Source organism: Theropithecus gelada, chromosome 2 (genome assembly GCF_003255815.1).
Source record: "Theropithecus gelada isolate Dixy chromosome 2, Tgel_1.0, whole genome shotgun sequence".
NCBI lineage: Eukaryota > Metazoa > Chordata > Mammalia > Primates > Cercopithecidae > Theropithecus > Theropithecus gelada.
The window spans coordinates 72,109,626-72,130,607 of NC_037669.1; the positions used below are offsets into that span (position 1 = coordinate 72,109,626).

At 37.3% G+C, this 20,982-nt stretch overlaps 2 protein-coding genes across 2 annotated transcripts in view; both read right to left on the reverse strand.

Moving 5' to 3' along the window:
- FAM19A1 (family with sequence similarity 19 member A1, C-C motif chemokine like) overlaps nt 1-20,982 on the reverse strand; it is a 560,264-nt gene that overhangs the window by 533,886 nt on the left and 5,396 nt on the right. The window contains exon 2 of the mRNA XM_025376495.1: nt 10,726-10,846. Coding sequence (XP_025232280.1) covers nt 10,726-10,843 — 118 coding nt within the window. The 5' untranslated portion in view covers nt 10,844-10,846. The remainder of the gene's footprint in view (nt 1-10,725; nt 10,847-20,982) is intronic.
- LOC112618878 lies at nt 9,112-11,472 on the reverse strand. Its single transcript, XM_025376494.1, has one exon. The coding sequence runs from the start codon at nt 10,083-10,085 to the stop codon at nt 9,408-9,410; it is 678 nt and encodes a 225-aa protein (XP_025232279.1). The 5' UTR covers nt 10,086-11,472; the 3' UTR covers nt 9,112-9,407.

The window sequence follows — 20,982 nt, forward strand, 5'->3', positions numbered from 1 at the left end:
GTATGGCTCTTTAAATTTGATTTAATTAGAGTTAGGTCATTTTCTTCTTTTTTAATGAAAAGAATTTCATGGCACACATTTTTTGGATAGAAGAGATACTCTGAAGATGGTTAGCCAATTAACCCACATAGGTGATGGTCTATGACTCTCAACTTGCATGCCAGTGTCAATCAATTGACAGGGAGTGCCTGGAGAAAGATTGAAAAAATTCTAAAATCATGTGTAGGCTGTGAGAACAATTACTGTGATTGATTAACCTAGGCTGGTGATAGATAGAAGTCTGGAGATTGGCAACATGCATGCCATAAATTTGCTCTTACTTCTAAACAATCCTACAAGCAGCTGTCAAAAATGTTGCCCTACAAATGTTCACCCAGTGACCTAGATTCTCAAGCACCTGTCCAGTAGGTGGCATCTTGCATGTCCATCAGATAAAGAGATGTAAAAAGCTACAAAACCAATTCATTTTAATAAGACCCCCATCTGGGAAGCTTCCAAGTGACTTGTACTCATGTCTTATATCTTATTATTTTATTTCAGAATAGGGGATTTATTGATTTAGTTATACCTTTTGCTATGCCACATATTTTAAAGTCACAATTTTTATAAAGGGCTGACTTCTAGTTACCATTTCTCCATAGAACAGTGGTGTTCAAACTTTCCTTGACCACAGCACACTGAGTAGGTGAAATATCTAATTCCTGTCTTCACTTCCCAGTGGAAAAGTACTTAAGTAATAAATACTTGGAAAGAAATTTTTATGAATCACTAATTATTGCTCATACAATAAGAAAAACATACTAACATGCTCTTATATTATAAAATGATGCCCTATGAACTAAAAAATAAAAGATAAGTGTTATGGGCCATGAGAATATGTTGCAGAGGTTCACAGGCAGTGAATGTCACCAACAATGTCACCATACATCACCACACAAGCAAATTTTAAGGTATTTACAAATACAGTTATGTATCACTTAACAACAGGGATATATTCTGAGAAATACATCATTAGGCGATTTTGTCATTGTGTGAACATCAGAGTGTACTCACACAGACCTAGATGAGATAGACTACTATCCACCTAGGCTATATGATATAAATTATTGCTCCTAAGCTACAAGCTGTATAGCATGTTATGGTACTGAATATTGTAGGAAATTGTAGCACAACGATAAGCATTTGTGTATTTAAACCTACCTCTAGTACCTGGGTGATGAAATAATCTATACAACAAACTCCCATGACACAAGTTTACCTATATAACAAACCTGCATATGTATCGCTGAACAGAAAATAAAAGTTTAAAAAGTGTCTAATTAAACCTAGAAAAGGTACGGTAAAAATACGGGACAACTGTGGTATAAGCCATTCATCATTATGCAGCATATGGCTATACATGTTTTAGCAATAAGAATATAGATAAAATATTTTCTAAACCACAATTAAGCCATGTCTCAAAGTCTAGTCTTCAGCAAATTTAAAATCCAAAATATGTAAACATCCATCATTACAGACTATAGGGTTAACCCAATCATCCACAGCAAACTTAATTGATAATGATGAAACTAAACCACTACTAATTTATAATTAAAAAACAAGGACCACAGCAATTGAAAATCACTAACAACTCAAGACAACACTCATGATACACTGATAACAAATTATCCTTCTCCACATTGCATGAATTCTAATTCTTTGCATACAGAAACTTTGCAATGTTTCCAAGAGCTGGCAGCCAGTTAAAGAATACTGAATTAAGGAAGTTCAGTAAACATTAGTTAATGTAATTTATAGCAAAATGATAACTCAGTTGTTTTACTAATAAGTAGCCTTTATTCATAGACAAAATGAATATATATGATACCATAAATCATTTTCCCAAAAGAGAACCTTGGGTTTCAAGATAAATTTACAACTCACTAGAGGGCTGCAGACTAGATTTTGAGAACTTTCATAAAGTATTAAATTAAGAGTTTTACACATGCATCTCTATGCTGCTTGATGCTTCTGTTTTATTAGATTTGCTGATTACTATTTTTTCCCAACCATAATCAAAAAGAAAATTAGGCTGGGCCGGTGGCTCACTCCTATAATCCCAGCATGCTGGGAGGCCTAAGCAGGCAGATCACCTGAGGTCAGAGGTTGGAGACCAGCCTGGCCAACATGGCGAATCCCCCGTCTCTACTAAAAATATACAAATTCACTGGGTGTGGTGGCATGTGCCTGTAGTCCCAGCTACTCAGGAGGCTAAGGCAGGAGAATCGCTTGAACCTGGGAGGTGGAGGTTGCAGTGAGCCAAGAGCGCACCGTTGCACTCCAGCCTGGGCAACAAGAGCAAACCTACGTCTAAAAAAAAAAGAAAGAAAGAAAGGACATTAATTGATTTTTAGCTGAGATTCAAATGAGACTCAAGAGCGAAACTATGTCTCAAAACAAAAACAAAAACAAAAAAACAGAAATAAAATTAATTGATTTTTAGCTGAGATTCAAATAAGGCTACCGAATAGACTACTATCTTCATTACATCAAAGCTCTGTTTACCAGAGGCCCAGTAATACCATTTAGCTTACAGACACAATGTTTTAGCCTGCTGGGTATAATCATCCACAAAGTTTTCAAATAGTTTTAGCAGAATGCTTTTTTACATAAGAAAAGGTAATTTTGAATCATGCTATGTCAAATAGATAAAGTTAATAAACCAGTTCCTTGGGTAGTTTAAAACTTATTTGGCAGAATATACTTCACTGTTTATGAACACATGAATCCCCCTCTTGGAGCTACTAGGTACAACATGAAAATTGTTGAATTCCTTCCCACCCTCTCATCTGGAACTTTGCAATTTGACAACTTAAAGGAGATCTCAAAAGCTCCAGCCTCTGACTCCTACTCTGGAGCTCTTTCCTCATTACCATGTGATATTTTTTTAAAAGGTTTAATGTGATGTTTTTCTACCACTTTTTGAATTTTAAAGAATGTAAAGTTCTCACTTGGCTAAAGCTAGGTTGATCAATAAATAATTATTGAATACATACCCAATATTAATTCAGTGAGAAATAAGACCTGCTGACCTGCTGATCCTAATCCAGTATACTGTTAATTTCAGGAACAATGAGGTGCTTTACCCCTCACCTGTGTGGCAGCTCATCTAAATCTAGGAGCTGACATTCTGTATTCACCTGAAACCATATGAGTCAATTAGTCCATTTTTCATCCACAAAAGTGGAAAATAAGAAAAGTCCTTTGGACGTATACAGATTCAGCTTGGATTTATTCTTGTGTGATATGAAAGCATGCCTAGAGAAGAAGGTCTAGTAACTGCACAGTAAAGGCAAATGCTGGTAATTGCATCAGTAGAACAATGGCCACACCTGTGAGAGGTGTGAGAGATGTGAGAGGTCTGTGAGATGTGAGAGGTGTGAGAGATGTGGATGTGAGAGGTGAGGATGTGAGAGGTGTGAGAGATGTGAGAGGTCTTCCTCCCTTGCAAACTCAGAGAACAACTTGGTTTGACTCCTTCCCTGCGTGAAAGAAAGATTTGCTTAAGAATAGGCAGATCCCTCAGCATTCCTATCCATCTTCTTGGAGAAACCCTGTGATAATATCATTTTTCTTTTCTTTTTTGGACCTTTATTATATGAAGTCGGGAATAGAGAAAGAAATAATGGGCCAACAGAGTTCCCTAAGTGCTTTGCAGGTATTATCTTCGGGGAATTCAATTAGTTATACAAATTTTAAACAAAATTCATCTTCTCTATATTCCCAAAGAAAGGAAAAAGTGCTTGTCTGGTGTTACTTTCTCTCTGCTACAAAGGTAAAGTGACTTTTTCTCTTGATATCAAAAGATTTGGAAAATAAAAGTCCTTTCCCTATTTGCCAAGTGAAGCCTCCTCTTCAGTCCCTCAAGACAACTCCTATAATCTTTTCCAAACTTATAGAGGGGAAAAATCCCCAAACCTGTGACTGAAAACCTTAGGGATTTAATTTTTTACTACATTTGTATGTATAATCTTTGAATTATTTTGAATGGAGTAGGTGTCAAAATTGAATAGAGTCAAATATCTACGTAAAGATACACACAGAATACATGTATGTTATACTGACAATATATGTCACTCTCCATTTGAGAAATCTCAAAATTATAAACACACATACACAAATGCACATACATCCGTATGTACACACACACTCACACACAAGTAGTAACAACTAAGGAACAGTTTAAGATTCCACCAGAACTTTCATTCCTCCTTTTCTTAGTAATTAAACAAGTATTTTCTGAGAACCTATTATGTGCCAAGTCAGTAGAAGTGAGAGATAAAAAGATGAATATCACAGGATTCCAGAATTATCTTGGCATGTAATCTGAATAGGCATGGTAGATGCTACCCAAATACAAAGTGTCTGGAAAATTTTATTGCATGTAATCTGAATAGGCATGGTAGATGCTACCCAAATAAAAAGTGTCTGGAAAATTTTAAACAAAATCAGATTTCTTACCTGCAAATCTTTTCAGAACTTTCATATACTTACAAGCACTGCAAATCTCCAGGAGGAGAACATAACAAACAGTGGGTGCTTCCCAGCAGGTAATTTCCACACTTTTGTCCAAGGAGTATCTTGAGAAGACAGTGTTTCATGAAGCATAATTCTGAAATGCTGGCCTAGACATTTTACTGGATGAAGACCCTTAAAAGGAAAAGGGCCTCATGATATTTTCCTGCTTATTCTCCCTTCTTTTTTCTTAAACTGGAAACACGGTTTGATATCTCTCTAATTTTACCGTTGAAACTCTATCACTAATATTTTAAGCTTTTTGATAAAAAGCAATATATGCTCATTCCAAAAATGCATCCAAAAAATAAAAAATTATAGGAAGTTAAAAGTTGAAGTCATTCTAGTCCTCTCACCAGATTTAACTACCACTGTAGAAAGGATGTTTATATCCTTTTTGACATTCTTATGTATGTGCAAATATGATTCTTTTCTCCAAAATTATTTTGAAGCAGAGTATTCTATTCCTTGTTTTCTTCACTCTGCAATGTATCATGGGCATTTTTCCACATGGGTAGATAGACATATTCTCATCCCTTGAAATGGCTACATCAAATCCCATTGTGTGGGTGTGCTATGATTTATTTCATCAATCCCCTTTTGACGGAGATGAAACTCCTCTCCAGTTTTTTCCATTAAAACCATTGTTGCAATAACTATAGCTTAACATATATCTTTTCACATTTGTCTAATAATTTTCTTAGTATAAGCACCTGGAAATGGAAGTGTCAGGATTTGCACATTTTACCTTTTGGGAGATGTTACTAAATTGTTATCAAAAATGGCATGCCAATTTATCCAGTTAAGCTTTGATACTTTTGCACAAAGTTTAAAATTGAAAGAATTTTTAAGAGTTCAAGTTGTCTTCTTAGGTAAACTTTAAGAAACTAACAATTAAAGGCTAATCTTCATTTTTGCCATTTCTAAATATTTTTGTTTGCAGTGTAGTATAACATCTATTTTCCCTAATGAGGAGTTGAAACCACAGGCTTGAGCTCACATAAGTAAGAGTTTTTATAGCATTGTAATAATTTTCTTATAAGTTCATAGGATCAGCAGGAAATATTTATTTGCATCTCTACTTGGCTTTGATACTATAGGGTCTGATCAAATATCAATAGCTGCACCCTGACTCTACAATGAGGTCAATATGATCAATCGGATGATGGATGGATTATCACTAAGCACCAGCTTGCACCAAATAACAACCTGTCTGCTCCAATCCTTAGGCCAATTCGCTATACTTAGCAGCCTAGCACTGGTACGCATTCTTAAAGAGCCAATATGCGACTATGGTTGTTGCTACTGTTTCTTTTATATTACAGTTATAAAACAACCCTTTATTGTAATGTACTCTGGTATTCTACTGCATATTCTTTGAGCAGCTTTCAATAAAGTAATATTGAATAGTAAGATATAAATAAGCATAAGGCACACAAAAATGCTTTTTAATATTTTAACAAAAATATCATACTTTAAAATGGATAGTGATGTTCAGTATGCAATAATCAAGGCATAAATGAATATATCTAACATACATAGTTTGCTTAATATAGCTGTAAATCAGGTCAAGTATAAATTACACAGACAACTCTATTCAGAGTAATCTTTTTATATATCATTTCCATACACCCCTGTCGATAAAATAGCAGTGACTCAGGAATAAATGATTCATTAGGCACTTAAAACTTCTTGTCTCATGTAATTTATCTATATAATTTAAAATTACTGAAGAATCCCAAGGATCTTTTCTTGCTAAATTATTTTGAGATGATTTATATTTTACTAAGTTTCAAGGACACCTCCCCCCACCACACACACACACATTCAAAATTAGGTAACTATCAAAATTGCTGTCATAATTCATATATCCATAAGGGGAAAACTCATCCTAAAATAGAAAATTACAATTAGCAAAAACCATTCAATCTTGTTTTTTTAACTGTTACACAAAACAACCTGGTGATTATAAAGAGTTGAGGTGTCTATTTTAATTACCTGAAACAATTGAACACCACTTTTGAGTTTTCATTGTTCAGTGTGTCTTTTTAAAATGAAATGTCCTGTCTATAGCTTTATAATGAAAAATTAAAAAAAAAAAAGCACAAGTATTCTTCAAGTTGTTAGGGTAATTTCCTACATCATTCCCCAAATAAAAACTTGATCCAGCCAAATATTAAATTATTGAAATTACAAATCTGTTAATCTATAGCACATTTTACTCATTAGTGTAATTTTAAAATTCACTTTCATGTGGTTGACTGTTTTAATCTTCCTTAACTAGTGAGTAACTGAAAATAAATGGTGCATTCCTAATACTATAAATATGAAAAATAGGAAGTACTTAGGGACTGCAGGCGAATACGTTAAAATCAGTCAGTTTTCTAGTTAACATATTCTCATTCTGTTTGTGTACAAACCCACTGCATTGAGAAGACATCACAAATTCATGGCCTCACAAAAACATGGTCTCGATTTCATGTTATGACAGCAGAAATTGGCCCAAATCTCTAACCATTTCCCCTAAAGGATCCTGGCTGGCTGGTGCCATCCAGGTTAGGCAATCTGAACGAGGGGAACATCATGTCAAATTCCACTCATCTGTCAGTGTAGTGGATTATTTCTTGAGAGACTGAAATTGGCTGTTTGCTGTCTGAATACCATCAATCTTACCACATAGGGAACAGCCAAACTGCCTGTAAGAGGCTGGGTGGCAGAGGGTGGGGATGGGGTGGGGAGCCATTCCTAATCAGGTGAGGAGGCAGCTGTAAAGCTTTCACTCTCCCTCCATTCAAGGCTCTGAGTGAAAGATTTGTCATTTTCCACATTTCTCAGATACTTGGTATGCACGTGGAGTCTGCCCGCTCTTGCTTTATGAAAGAGGTGATTTTTCAAGCTTAGGCAAATGTGGCAGAGCTCAGGGTCTGCGGGTGTCTCATTTTTTCTCATCATGTCACTTGTTTTAACCGATTTGAGAAAATGAGATTATATTTTTCCTTTTTGCTCATTTATCCAGCAATTTATTTATTTATTTGTTCATTCAGGGGTGGATTGTCACAGATAACTGGCCCTGATTTCTATCTTGTTTTCATACACATTTCATTAGTGTCCCTGGAGATTTAAGACCTACAAGGCAAAACGTCACAACTCTAATCCAAAAAGGGCATATTTTTATTCTTAAAATCAAAAGATTGTATTAAAGGATCTGACTGGAATAATCTAGAATATAGCGATGACCAAGATCTATCACCTTAATCTTTGCAGCTATTGTCAAAAACCAAGTAAACGTATTATATAGAACTATTGGATGTTAAGTTTAATATCATTTTAATCATTCTGCATCTAGGAAGGGATATTTATAGTTTCTTCATTTCAACAATAAAGCTGAAATGGGTCTCAAATGTATTAGCACTTGGGGTCAAAATTGGTTTCAGTGCTGCAGTTTCCTGGGGTATTTGACACACAGATCAACTATGCATTCGTTGATAATACACAAATTCTAAGGAAGAAAATGGAGAAAACAAATATTGAGTTTAATTTCAGCCAGAACCTAATATGTGATTTTCAGTTTAAAAATATGATATTTTAATAATAAGCCCTATAAAGACATAAGTTTAATTATTACACATAACCCGCACAGAAAAACTCCATATATTCACTGATTAACAGAGACAACTATGTGAAAGCTTGTTACAAATGGTACTGTATCTATTTCATGATTATATGCATAGAGCAAAATAAGACACATAGCATTGGTGGTATATTCTAGCCATGTACCACATGATTAACAAAACAATAGCAAGAGAAAAAAAAAGAGTTGTTGCCTTGGCTATGTGGATTATTAGCTGTGTGAACAGCAAAACTTCATTTATCAAACATCCCTGGCTTGCAGGTTTACAGTCTATTAAGTGGGGACATCAGTAATTTCCAATATTTGTGAAGAACTTTACAGCTTACAAAAGACTTATTAGAAGTTATTTTTACTATATTTACACCCCACCTCACCCCCACCACCACCATATCTATAAATGGGAAATGAGAGCAGAAAAGTCAGTTGTCCAAGGTTATGTCACTAACCTTAAGTGACAGACTTGGATGGCCAGCCCTGAGCCCTGCCTTCTCCCCTCAACCACGTGCCACTCACCAGTTCTGCCATGGCCACCTCTCAGAATGGGTGTGCAGTTCAGATGAGACCAAGTTTTGACATAATGAAAGTTTTCAAAAATTATATGAAGGGGCTCACACTTCTGCAAAGAAGCTATTTGGCATGGTCACTTGGTGCACTGAGAGGCATTTTCCCCTCCTAGGGACACAGGCTCTGGCAGTGAATCATACTGATCTGACTTCCAAAGACAGCTATTCCCTGTGTGGCCTCAGACAAGCCACCTAACCTTTCAGAGTTTCTGTTTCCTGGGCAAAAGGGGGAGAAATTACACCCATTTGCATCAGGATTCAACTAAACAGTGTGAATTAATCCTAAGAGCCCTGCCTAAAACATACACGTAATAGTTGTTTTATCATGAATTCTTACTGTTGAGCATCACAACGAGTGCAAATGTCCCGCATTGTTTATTATTTATGACCATGTAGTGAAAGACATTTGTGCCAGAACTGACTGTGATTAAGCGATTGGAGGTAATGTGGGAATCTCAAATTCACTTTTGTTTTCCCTCCATCTCGGTTGCACTGAGGCTTGAGTGACTGTTCCCGCGCCAGGCTCCGGACACAGGATGCAGAAATACAAGCGCGTCCTGAAGCAGGGCGGTTTCCATGCCCACCTGCAGGGGCACTAGCGCCCCCTCGCCTTCCCTCTCAGACCAGGGCGTGGGGAAACAGGATGGCGGGGCCCAGAATCAGCCCCCAGCCTCAGCCCCAAGCACAAGCCAGCCCCACCCCTTCTCCCGGGGCGGCCCGAACTCCAACACCCAGCAGGCTTGCGCGCTCACTGCAGCCTGGTGCAGGCGCGCGGGAGGACCCTGGGCTGCATCCGCGCTCTGACAAGCCTGCCCCCAGCAGGGAAGCTGAGCCCCGAGAGGCAGCAAGCGGGGCCCCGGAAGGTATTGCTGGAGGACTGTACAGAAGAGCCTGGAATCGGTGTCCAGGCCGCCTGAGGAGCCAGGGAAAGGCAAGGGCGTAGACGCTGGACCACGCAGCAGGAGGAAGCTCGACGGATGGGAGGAGGCCATTGATGGGATTTGGAGAGGCGGGTGGAGGGCTGGGAGCACTTCAGAACTCAGCATCAGAAACTTGGGCGCGCAACTGGTCCCCAGAGCCCGAACTTGACCGTCGCGAGAGAGGAAGGGAGGGGAGGGAGGGAGGTTGGGTGGAGGGTGAAGGCGGGGTGGGTAGTAGAAGGATGCGAAGGCTGATGCTGAACAGAAAATGGAAGGAAATTTTTCCGAGAACCGGGGAAGGTAAGGACAATCGAGCTGGGAGGGACTGTAATGAGAAAGCTGGCGAGGCAAAGAAGGAGAGCAAAATCCAGATTGAGGAGCGAGGCCGTGGATGGGTGAAAAATACACTTTGAACATTAAGAGGAAGAAAGCAAAATGCGTCCGGAACTAAAAATTCAATATAGGGAAAACAAAACAAAACAAAAATCAGGTGGGAGGGACCTCATCCCTGAAACTGCCAAAAGAGAGGGAAAAATGCCACTGAGCATACCGGAAGAACAGAAAGTGAAGGGAGAAAGGAAAGGAGGCATATTATACCAGACAAGAAATAGTAAGTTACTTTTTAATTTCTTTTTCATTGACAACTTGCTTCCAAAGTTAATTTGGGGACTATGCCCCCAACAAAATTCTTAGCCACATACAGACCAAGATTATAGTAGGTAAAATCCTCAAGTCTTGAAAGTTATTCCACCTTTTGCAGAATATTCTGCTATTGGCCAAAGCGTCCAAAAACAGATGACTTCTACTTTTCAAGGTGTGTAGAAGCAGGTGGGATGACACTTAGAAAAACCCACCTTTTCTGAGAAATTAATAGGAATACCCCCAAGACATTTTGGCACACTCCCCTTCCCCCAAAGCATCTAGCCAACAATATGTCTTGGAATTCAAAGGCAAGCTGCCTACACTACAGCACTTTATGTCACTTGCATTCAACCATCTGTTAAGGAAACAGTGGTAAGACTGGAGGAGGCTGCAGTGGATCCAGCTCCTGACTTACCTGGTCTGTGCAGGTGATGCTGCTGGAAAGTGTGCTGAAGGGATCCATGGCAGAGTAGCATTGCACAAGCACTTATCCACAAATACAGGACCCAGGACATCGCAGAGACCATTGCCATTCTCTAAAGAGAACATTCGACAGGAAAGGTTACCCGCGGCTTCAAGCCCCCAGCTCAGTCAGCCCCACTGATGAGGGAAGGGAGGTCTCAGACGTCATGTTCCTTTGCTACTTCTCTGGCTAGAACTAATGATCCAGCAGAGGTCATGCCATGAAGTGGGATTGAGGGAAAGCCCTTTTCAGATGATCATACATTCATTTTTTTTCTTAATTCTGCAAAACTCCAAGGATTGCCAAAATGCAAAAATAAAGTTTTAGACTATCAGTTAGTCAGTTTAAAACAATGCGTGCTGACTAAAAATCCTATTTTACACAATGATCTTTAAACTATAGTTATCTCAGGCACTGAAAAGCTGCAGACTCCTCCTGTTCATTCTAACTTCATTGCAAGTCTGACATAAGCCTGGAAGGAAAGAGTGGGTTCTTTTTTTTTTTTTTTAATTCTACAGTCATGAATTTTTAATTGCAATGCTGTCTTCTAAACTAAGTAATCATTTCTCAGAGGCATGTTGTAATCTCCTGATAGAACCGATCCTTTTGACTGGACCAAAGAATCAGAAGGGATTGTGTTTAGCCAGAATGAGTTTCAGATGCAAGACCTATGCTTCTATCCTAGAGCAAGCCATAATTTACAATATTGCTTAGCCTCCTAAGATTTCATTGTAGCTTTTGTTGTACAGCATTGATGAATATGCATATACAGGTGGCATATGTATTTATGGATGAATATGTACCTTTTCTTGGGCACTGAAACTTTGACAGTCTTATCTGCACCTGTGAGGATCTTAGGAACTACAAAGGCTCAACTGCGCTATATATTGTCCAATTTCTCAAACAACACCTTATGCTGCATTTCATATTGCCAAATTAATCAAACTTGAAGCACCGTCCTTACTCAGCCAGTTATAGGGAAGCATTTTCTACGCAAGAATCCAGTTAACTGTATGCTTTTCTGTTAGGTCGAGAGGACTTTGGAAGAAGATTTCTTTCTTTCTTTTCCTTTTCACTGTCAAATCATACCCTTCGAAAACCTCAACTATACATTGAAAACGTGCTAGTAACCTCCCAGCCTGGCTTCTTTATTCATGAAAATTGGTTGTTTATTAAAAACTGTGATGTTCAGAAAACAAAAATATACATCATATATATGCACATAATGCAGGCTCATTTGTGGATTTTAGCAGACAGATACAGCCTTGGAAGGATTTTAGGACTATAATAGACAAATGGTGACAACTATAATTAAGGGCAAAGTAGGAAAACATTATTTTCAACAGTTTGGTGCTATTCATGCCTAAGTCTGTGATTCAGATGGAGCATTCACTTTCTAATTAGTTTCACTGCCCACTGTTTACTTTTGTATACAACATACTTTGCCTTATTGTTTTCAGAACTATCGGGATAACATACATGCATTCTCTTCAGTGGAAATGAATAGCAGCACCCCTCCTGTGAAACCTAAAATGAATGTATTTGGGGACTTTTTCAGAATACCCTGCAAATTACAGAAAGACAAAAACAGAGATGACTGTGAATGTATTTACTGCTTGTGAATTGCAGTTAAAATGTACTAGAAATTCACCTAAACTTGAAAGAAAAATCCTGCCACAACCAAAACTTAATAGTTTTTCAATGACTGCTTTCTCTTGCTCATTTCTTCAGCCATATAGATCCTACCACTCAAAAGGATTACTGTGACTTGATGCTTGCAATATTTTCTTTTTTAATTTAACTTTCTTTAATTCTCAGCATTACTTCCAAACCTCCTGCATGCCACTCTCACTGCTTGCTCTTTTACCAAGAGGTTGTCTCAATGTTATTAAATGTCTTCCCCAAATAAAGCATTCAGCCTTGCACAGTTCTCTAGATATGCCTGGATATGCTTCAGATCTGCTTTCTGAATCTTAAACCCTCAAAGATGCTTCTTACCTGAAAAATCCAGCCAAGAGCAGAGTACTCTATTAGTGTTCATTGGAAAGATCTAACACTTTTTAAAATCCATCTGTGCCACAATTTGAAATCTTTTTTCAAAGAGCTTCCCAACAATCTTCTTTATCAGGATTAAAAAAAAAAAAAAAAAAAAAAATGTTACTCTCTTCCGATCCTATTTCCACAGTAAAAAAAAAAAAAAAGAAAAAAGAAAAAAGAAAAAAAAGACATCAGTTCATTCAGACTGTATTGTCAGAAAAGGAGCCAAGGTTTGAGGGGTGGAAACCTTGTCATTTTCACCTTTAAATCATCTCCTGGCGTCACCTCTGCCTGACGAGACCTTTGAAGTGATGGGGAGATAATGTGCAGTTTCCTGATGAGAATCGGTTTATAGTTGCCGATGGACCATCCCCACTCCAGTGCATTCGGGGCAGAGTAAGGCAGCAAAATGTAGGAGCAGGGCTGCTATACGGTGCTGTAAGTAGCAGTAGTCTGTTTCAATACATCCCTCCGCTCCAAAGTATCACATGTCTTAAAGTGACATTACCCTCTATTACAGCTACAGTGAATTGTAATATCTGCCCACTAACTCTTCAACAACTCAAGCAGCGCTTTAACACTATATTGCCTGATTTATTATGTTAGAGGTCCTACTGATACCACTGATTTAACAAAAGAGTAAAGAGGGAAGGAGAAACAAGAAAAAAAGCGTTCTGCAAAATACTGATAGTATTAGTGGGAGTTACACTTCTCACAGTAAATGGAAAAGTGAAATATAAGCCATTTCTTACCTCTTAATGTTCTTTTTACCAGTAAGTTAACCACAAATATTGTCAGGTTTACACTAATTTAAGTCTGCTGGTTGTTTCAGCAGTTAAATAGGAGACTAGAATTTACCTGGAATAGGACATAGATGCATATATGCATAAGTCCAATAAAAACCTTCTGAACTTTTTGAACATGTTTAATAAATAAAAATGTGTTATTTTTAGCACCAAATGAAGAAATATGCTCACAGCTCTTTTTAAAAAATTTTTTCTCTCCTTCAAATAACATGCTGGGGTAGGGAGGGAAAACACACAGGAGTTCAATGTCTTGTTTCTCGTACTATGGTTTGAACCCTTTCTTTTTCAGAAATACAGTATAATTTTGCCTAAACTTCAGGGATGCATAGAAAGGGACTCAGTTTTCATTTGTCAATTGCACAGGTGATAATTCTCTGAAATACCCTCAGGTATTGCACAGATCACTTATAAAGCACCTACTATGTGTTAGGTGCCTGGGGAACAACGCAGAAAACATGATTGATGAGATCCTCACTGTTATAGATCATACTGTCTAGTCTTTTATGGTGTTTTCAAAATCAAGGTAGTTCTCATAATATTCCTTCCTTGGAAACATTTTGAAATTCCCCAGGATACTCTCTTGCCTTTCAGAGGCACAATAAGGAAGGTCCAATGCTGCTGCGCATCTTTGCAAGCGATTCTGTTTTCTCATGTTACACACAGTGAGAGAGTGAGGGACCCTTCAGACTCATCAATCTTGTCAATTGGTCTTTCACATTGCACAAAACACACATAATAACTCTTTGTAATATAACAACTGTTCACTAAATCTTACATCTAAACAGATTTCTAAGTAGTAGTAAATATTAATCTCACAGTTAAAAATTAGTTAAAAATGCCAAAGTTCTAGTTGGTATTGCATGTTTCACATCTGTGCTTCGTTCTTGTTGTTCATGAGTATGTACAGAAAGTTTACACTGACTGTACAGCATCAAGATAAACAAACAAACAAACAAAAAAACAGCAGTGGTGGCAGGTAATGTTTATAAAACCTCCATCAGATGCTAGCACATTCTATAATATGTCTTGTAAAGTCTAATTTAATTCTTTTTACCAACCCCATAAGATAAGTATTATTATTATTATCTCTGTTTCACAGTTGGGGAATGTGAGAGGAGACAGGAAGGTTAAAGAACGTGCACAAGGTTTTATGGTAGTAAGTGATAGAGCAGATTTCAAGCCCAAGAGAACATTTCTAAACACTGGGATAAAATATTTAATGGAAAAAATAATCCAAAAATATAGCTATTATATTTTCTCATTTCTTTAACATTAAGATAGTCTCAAAAAATGATTATTCATTCTTTTTAGAGGTACATATTACACCAGGTATTTGAAATACAGAAGTATACAAGACAGCCTTTGCCCCATGATTATTGTTGGTTGTGGTTTTACTATGCTAATGAATTAAAACTAAAAGGAAGTTCACCTTTGCTAATAAAGGCTACCATTTTGAAAACCTGTAACCATTATGTTTTTCATTTCTAGAGATTAAAATAAGGGTCAAGATAGTTACTTCCATAATTAAATTTAATCCACCACCTAATGGACTACATTCAAGGTATTCAGATAGCCATTGTTGAAAATTAAGAAAAAAAATACTGGAATAAAGACTTGCCTTAAGTGTCATTCTAAATGTATGTAATGAAGCAAGAATATCAACAGAGTGCCATGTTTTTCTTCCAAATACCTTGTAGACCATTGCATTACAGCCAATGATCATTTGTCCTAATAATGTAAGAATCAACATATATTGATCTTTGAGGCCATTTAGTGTATTCTCCCAACTCAAAGCAAAACTACTCTCACATTTTTCAGAGAAGTTGAGCCTTTCCACCTTCTGACCATGGCAGGATTGCACTTCCTGATCCATTTAGGGTTGGGTATGCCATAAGGTTCAGCCAATAAGGTTTTAGAACTGATGGCATTTCCTCAAGCAATAGAGCATTTAATTGCTGAAGTGACACCCTGAGATCTCTTCTTGCCTTTGAAGCAGGGACAAGCTGTGCTATCAGCCTGAGTCCTTGAGCAGAGGCCTCCTCTTCCCCTACCAATCTTTGATGGATCTACATAGTGAATAAGAAATAGTTTTTTGTTTAAGCAATTACAACTTTGGAGTTATTTGTTATTGCAGCATCATCTAGTCTATCCTGACTGATGAAAACTTTATCTCGTAATTCACTTATTAATTGAATTTTTATGTTCCATGCACTGTACTAAGCCATGAGGAGAGCATTATACACATCAGTAATCACAACTATGTCTTAAAAATACAAAGCATTCACAAGGTAAACACCAAACAAACAAACAAACAAAAGCAGTAACAAAAAAAACACACACACAACAAAATAAAACCCAACTACTGCTTAAGAAAGAATAAAGATCCTTAGTAGCAACAGGGAATGCACACAGTTTGAAAGAGAAAACTGGTAATATTCCATACTACAATTTGAATCTGGATCCGTAAGGCAGAATTTTAAGTAACTGTAAGAAAAAGAAAATGGGAGACAAGATTTTTCTTAGGCTGGAAAAAAAGATAACCTTCATGTAGGAGTCTCATTTTTCACCTCCAGCAGCCTAGCTCTACAATTACTTTATCAACTATAATTCCTCATTGCTTATCTTGTCTGTCTTCCAGGTAGAAGAAAAAGAAAGAATAAGGTCCTTTCTTTTGTTCTTACACTTCTCATTTCTTTATTCTTTATTCTCCTTTTAGCACAGAGAGAAAGTTGAAATCCCACCAGCTTCATCTCCTTTTCTCTAACCAAAGCAATACATATATATTTTTATGGCAAATAAGTAGTCCTTTTTTTTTTTTTGCAAAGATATGAACATATATCAGAAGCACATAAAGGTCATGAAAATGATTGCTTTGGCAATAATAAAAACAATAATATGATGTTTTGGTTTATAAAACTTTCAAATCCATAGCTGATTTAAGATCAGATCCCCCAAAGCTACTCAATTCCAATGGCCATTCAACAACCCAATAGTTTGAGCCAGAAATGAAGACTCTTCTGGACATGTCTCTCCCCATAAACTTCCGCATCCAATCAGTCACTACCGCCTACTAATTCTACTTCCTGTTTATGCCTCAAATCCATCCAGTCTGTCCCTCTCCATTCAACTACTGTCGTCCAGGCTACCATCATCTTTTACCTGAACTATAACAGGTATACTTGTCTTGGAGTATGTAGCTCCCACCTGTGTCTCCCCGACTCTGCATCTGGAGGGAGCATATTTGAGACACATGATGATTATGTCACTCCTGCTACTTAAAAACCTTTCAATGGTTTCCCATTGCACTTAAAATAAAGTCCAAATCTTATGTCCATGGTTGACGAGGCTCTGCATGAACTGGCCCACCTACTTCTCTAGCTTCATCTCTTACAAACGTTCTAACTCTTGGCTTCTAGTAGACTCTTCTCTTGGATCCTTGAATAGGATGGAGAAACTTTCTTTCCAAAGCCTTCTCTAGTGCTCCAGACAAGATCAGGTCATTGTGCTATGTCCCCTTATATCCCTTGGGACAGCACGTCTAGAATCTTAAATACCAGTATAATTAGCAATTTCTAGAATTATTTGTTTAATGCCTGCTTTATCTCCTTACAAGAATCACCATGAGGGCAAGGAGGACAAGCATATTGGTCATTACTGTATCTTCAGAGTCTAACATACTGCCTGGCATATAGTAGACAATAAAATGCTTGAATGAATAAATGAATAATAATGAATGAATCAAAAATAAAATACTAATTCACCATCAGGATGGCATGCATAATGAACTACCTTTACAGAAATAAGTAGATTTGACCAGGCATGGTGGCTCACGCCTATAATCCCAGCACTTTGGGAGGCCGAGGCAGGCGGATGGCCTGAGATCAGGAGTTCAAGACCAGCCTGGCAAACATGGTGAAAGGCCGTCTCTACTAAAAATATGAAAATTAGCCAGGTGTGGTGGTGGGCACCTGTAATCCCAGCTACTCAGGAGGCTGAAACAGGAGAATGGCTTGAACCCTGGAGGCGGAGGTTGCAGTGAGCCAAGATCGCCATTGCACTCCAGCCTGGGTGACAAGAAAGAAAAGAAAGAAATAAGTAGATTTTGTGACCCTCCCCATAGCCTTTGCTCGTTTTTTTGGTAGGTAATATATTCATGTATGAAGTGGTGACCCATATTCAGGGTGACCACCTTGCCTTGTTGCGATAACACTAAGTAAAGGAAATTGGCCTGTACACTGTTTAAAACAATGGCTACTTGCCACTAAATTTGTGTTGGATTTTATTTTATTTTATTTTTATTTTTATTTTTTGCTAGAAGAAAAAAAAAAATGAAATCATTGTGAATTTTCCACCCTGGTTCTCAGGATTTGATACCAATATGATCTGATGGTAGATCTCACAGCTGATCCCTGGAGAATAAAAAAAGTCGTCTACAGATGTTAAAAGTCAAAAGAAAGCACTTAGAATTTCGGTATATTGGACCTAGAAGAGACCCCCAAAATCTCCTTGTCTAGCCTGTTATTTTTAGAAGAAAGATGAAGACATAAGAAAGGGGAAGAGGCTTACTCAAGGGAACATGGTAAATTAACTAGCATAGATGATGTTAGAATACAACTTTCCCAATCTAATGTCGCTGTTTTGTGTGCTTCCCCACCCTCCAACGTAGACACACACATACATACAAACACACACACACACACACACACACTCACAGAGAGAGGGATAGAGAGAATAAGAGAGAGAGAGAGAGCACTATTCAGTAGAACTTTCTGCAATGTTGAAGATGTTCTCTATTTCTGCTGGCTAATATGGTAGCCACTATTGATATGTAGCTATTAAGCATTTGAAATGTCACAAGTGCAACCAAGAAACTGAATTTTTAATTCTATTTAATTTTAACTATTTTAAATTTAAGTAGCCACATTTGGTTGATAGCTACTGCATTGGACAGCACAGTTCTAGAATATACCAGCCAGGTCAAGAAAAATAAAACCTGTGATTTTTCAATAATTTTTAGTAAGCTAGAAGAAAGATCTTTAATTACGTGATAGTAACCTTCCAGGAAGAGAATAGCATAGAAAGAAAGAAGTAGGATGTGTTTGGTTACAATTAACAGAAAAACAAACAGGCACACACAAAATTCAAACTGGAGTAAATAATAAAGAAGATGTACAGTTTCCTATGGGTTGATAGCCCACAGGTGGCACTCACTTGCAGGTGGGTTTGATGAGCAATTTGACTAAGCCATCAAAAACTAGCTCATTTCAAACTCTCTCTGCCTTCTAGAATTTCTATTCATTCTAAGGCAGGTGTCTCATCACAGCTGAAACATGGCTGCCAATGGCTGCCTGGGCTATGTGCTTCCTCATCCACATAGGAACAAGAGAAAGGATTGTTTTGGGTTTTCTCACATGAGCAAGGATTATTTATTCCTAGCTTCCTCCAGCAAACTACTAGTCATGCCTCATTAGTTTAACTTGGGTCACTTGCCCCTCCTTGAGCCAGTGACCTTGAACAGAGGGAAAGATCACATTGTTGGGCTTAGAGCTACAGTACGTGCCACATCCCTAACTCTGGAGAGCATCCCCCAAAAGAGATGCATTCAGTGGGGGAGGGTGGCACTTAAAGGAGAATTAGGATAATAATGGGAAAAGGAGAATGAATATTGAAGGCATGATTATAATGTTGACTAAGGCTAGTAAAGCTTTCATATATACTTTTAGGACTAAAGGACTTTGATATGTTTTATAATTTCTTCCTACTTATAAAATAATGTATTCGTATGTTAAAAGGTAGATAACTCAAGATCTAAACTAAAAGTTTTAAAAGTCATCTATAATCAATCACACAAATGTTACCAGCATTCACATTTAAGTATGCATACTTCTAACACTTTTTCAAACATGCCTATTTGGTGCTGTTTTTTTTTTAAATTGTAATTTAATATATTGTTTTTTGTTTTTTGTGGTTTTTTTTTTTTTTTTTTTTTTTTGAGATGGAGTTTTGCCCTGTGACCCAGGCTGGAGTGCAATGGCACTGATCTTGGCTCACTGCAACCTCTGCCTCCTGGGTTCAGATGATTCTCCTGCCTCAGCCTCCTGAGTAGCTGGGATTACAGGTGCCCACCACCATGCCCAGCTAATTTTTGTATTTTTAGTAGAGACGGGGTTTCACCATGTTGGGCAGGATGGTCTCGATCTCCTGACCTCATGATTTGCCCGTGTTGGCCTCCCAAAGTGCTGGGATTACAGGCATAAGCCACCGTGCCTGGCCTATTGGTTTTTATTATGTTTTATGATTTTTCATTGTATTTTTTATAATTTATTATTTTTTTCTCAAAATATCACATTTTTCATGTCAGTCCTTTAATGGTGCTCTTAATCCACTTAACCAATCTAAAGTACTGTACTTTTGTTTCTTGAAATATTCAACATCCATTTGTTGCTTGTAAATTGTGGTTGATTTTACTTTTGTGGCAGTAAATTTTTTACTACATGAACCAAATATTAAAAACAGGAATGCCTTTCTTTTTCTATGGGATCCTACATAATGTCAGTGGTTAACTACAAAAAAAAAGTAATCATACATGTATCTTATTTTCCTGGTGTGGGTTTAAGTACTATTAACTTTTCTTGACTTCGTAGGTTTATATTTGATTTGCCATTAAGTAAATTTCTGAAGAACAGAAGTTTTTGTCTTACTATTAATATAGCTTATTATTCTCTTTTATCTGGCTTGAGTTTTTAATTATGTGAACTAGACAATTTCCAGAAATAGTAGAAAAACACAGGAAAATAGAAATATATATATTTTAATCTATACCTCTTTGGGTCTTCCTCCTTTCATTTATTTATTTTTTAATGTGGTCAGAGAGGCAATCTAATAGCAGGAATGAGATAATGAACTCTGGAGTCAAACTGCTTGAGTCTATTTCAGCTCCACCTCTATTTCAATCCACGCTGTTGGATTCTGTGTAACTTCACCTAAGTTGTCTCACTGATACCTGCTTCAAAGGATCATTGTTAGATGCATATCAGTGTATCTCGTACACTATAAATCTCTATAAAGTTTTAAAATTAAATTTATTTGGTGTAATTAAGATTTTGCTCAGAATTGTAAGATGTTTTCTCACTTCTCTATACCTTTGAATGTGCAAAAGTATAGAATTCTACCGAAACATTCTTTCTATTTGAAAAATACTTGCTCTGTCTTTCATTTCTACCTACCATTTCCCTTCTCCTTCCTTTTTCCTAACTCGGCTTGCTTTTCCAGATTAGCTTCTTGATGTCATTCTCTATGGAGTTTCTCTTGGCCTTCCAAGTCTAAGTTAGAGACCCCTCCTCTACACTCCCACAGATTCTGTCAA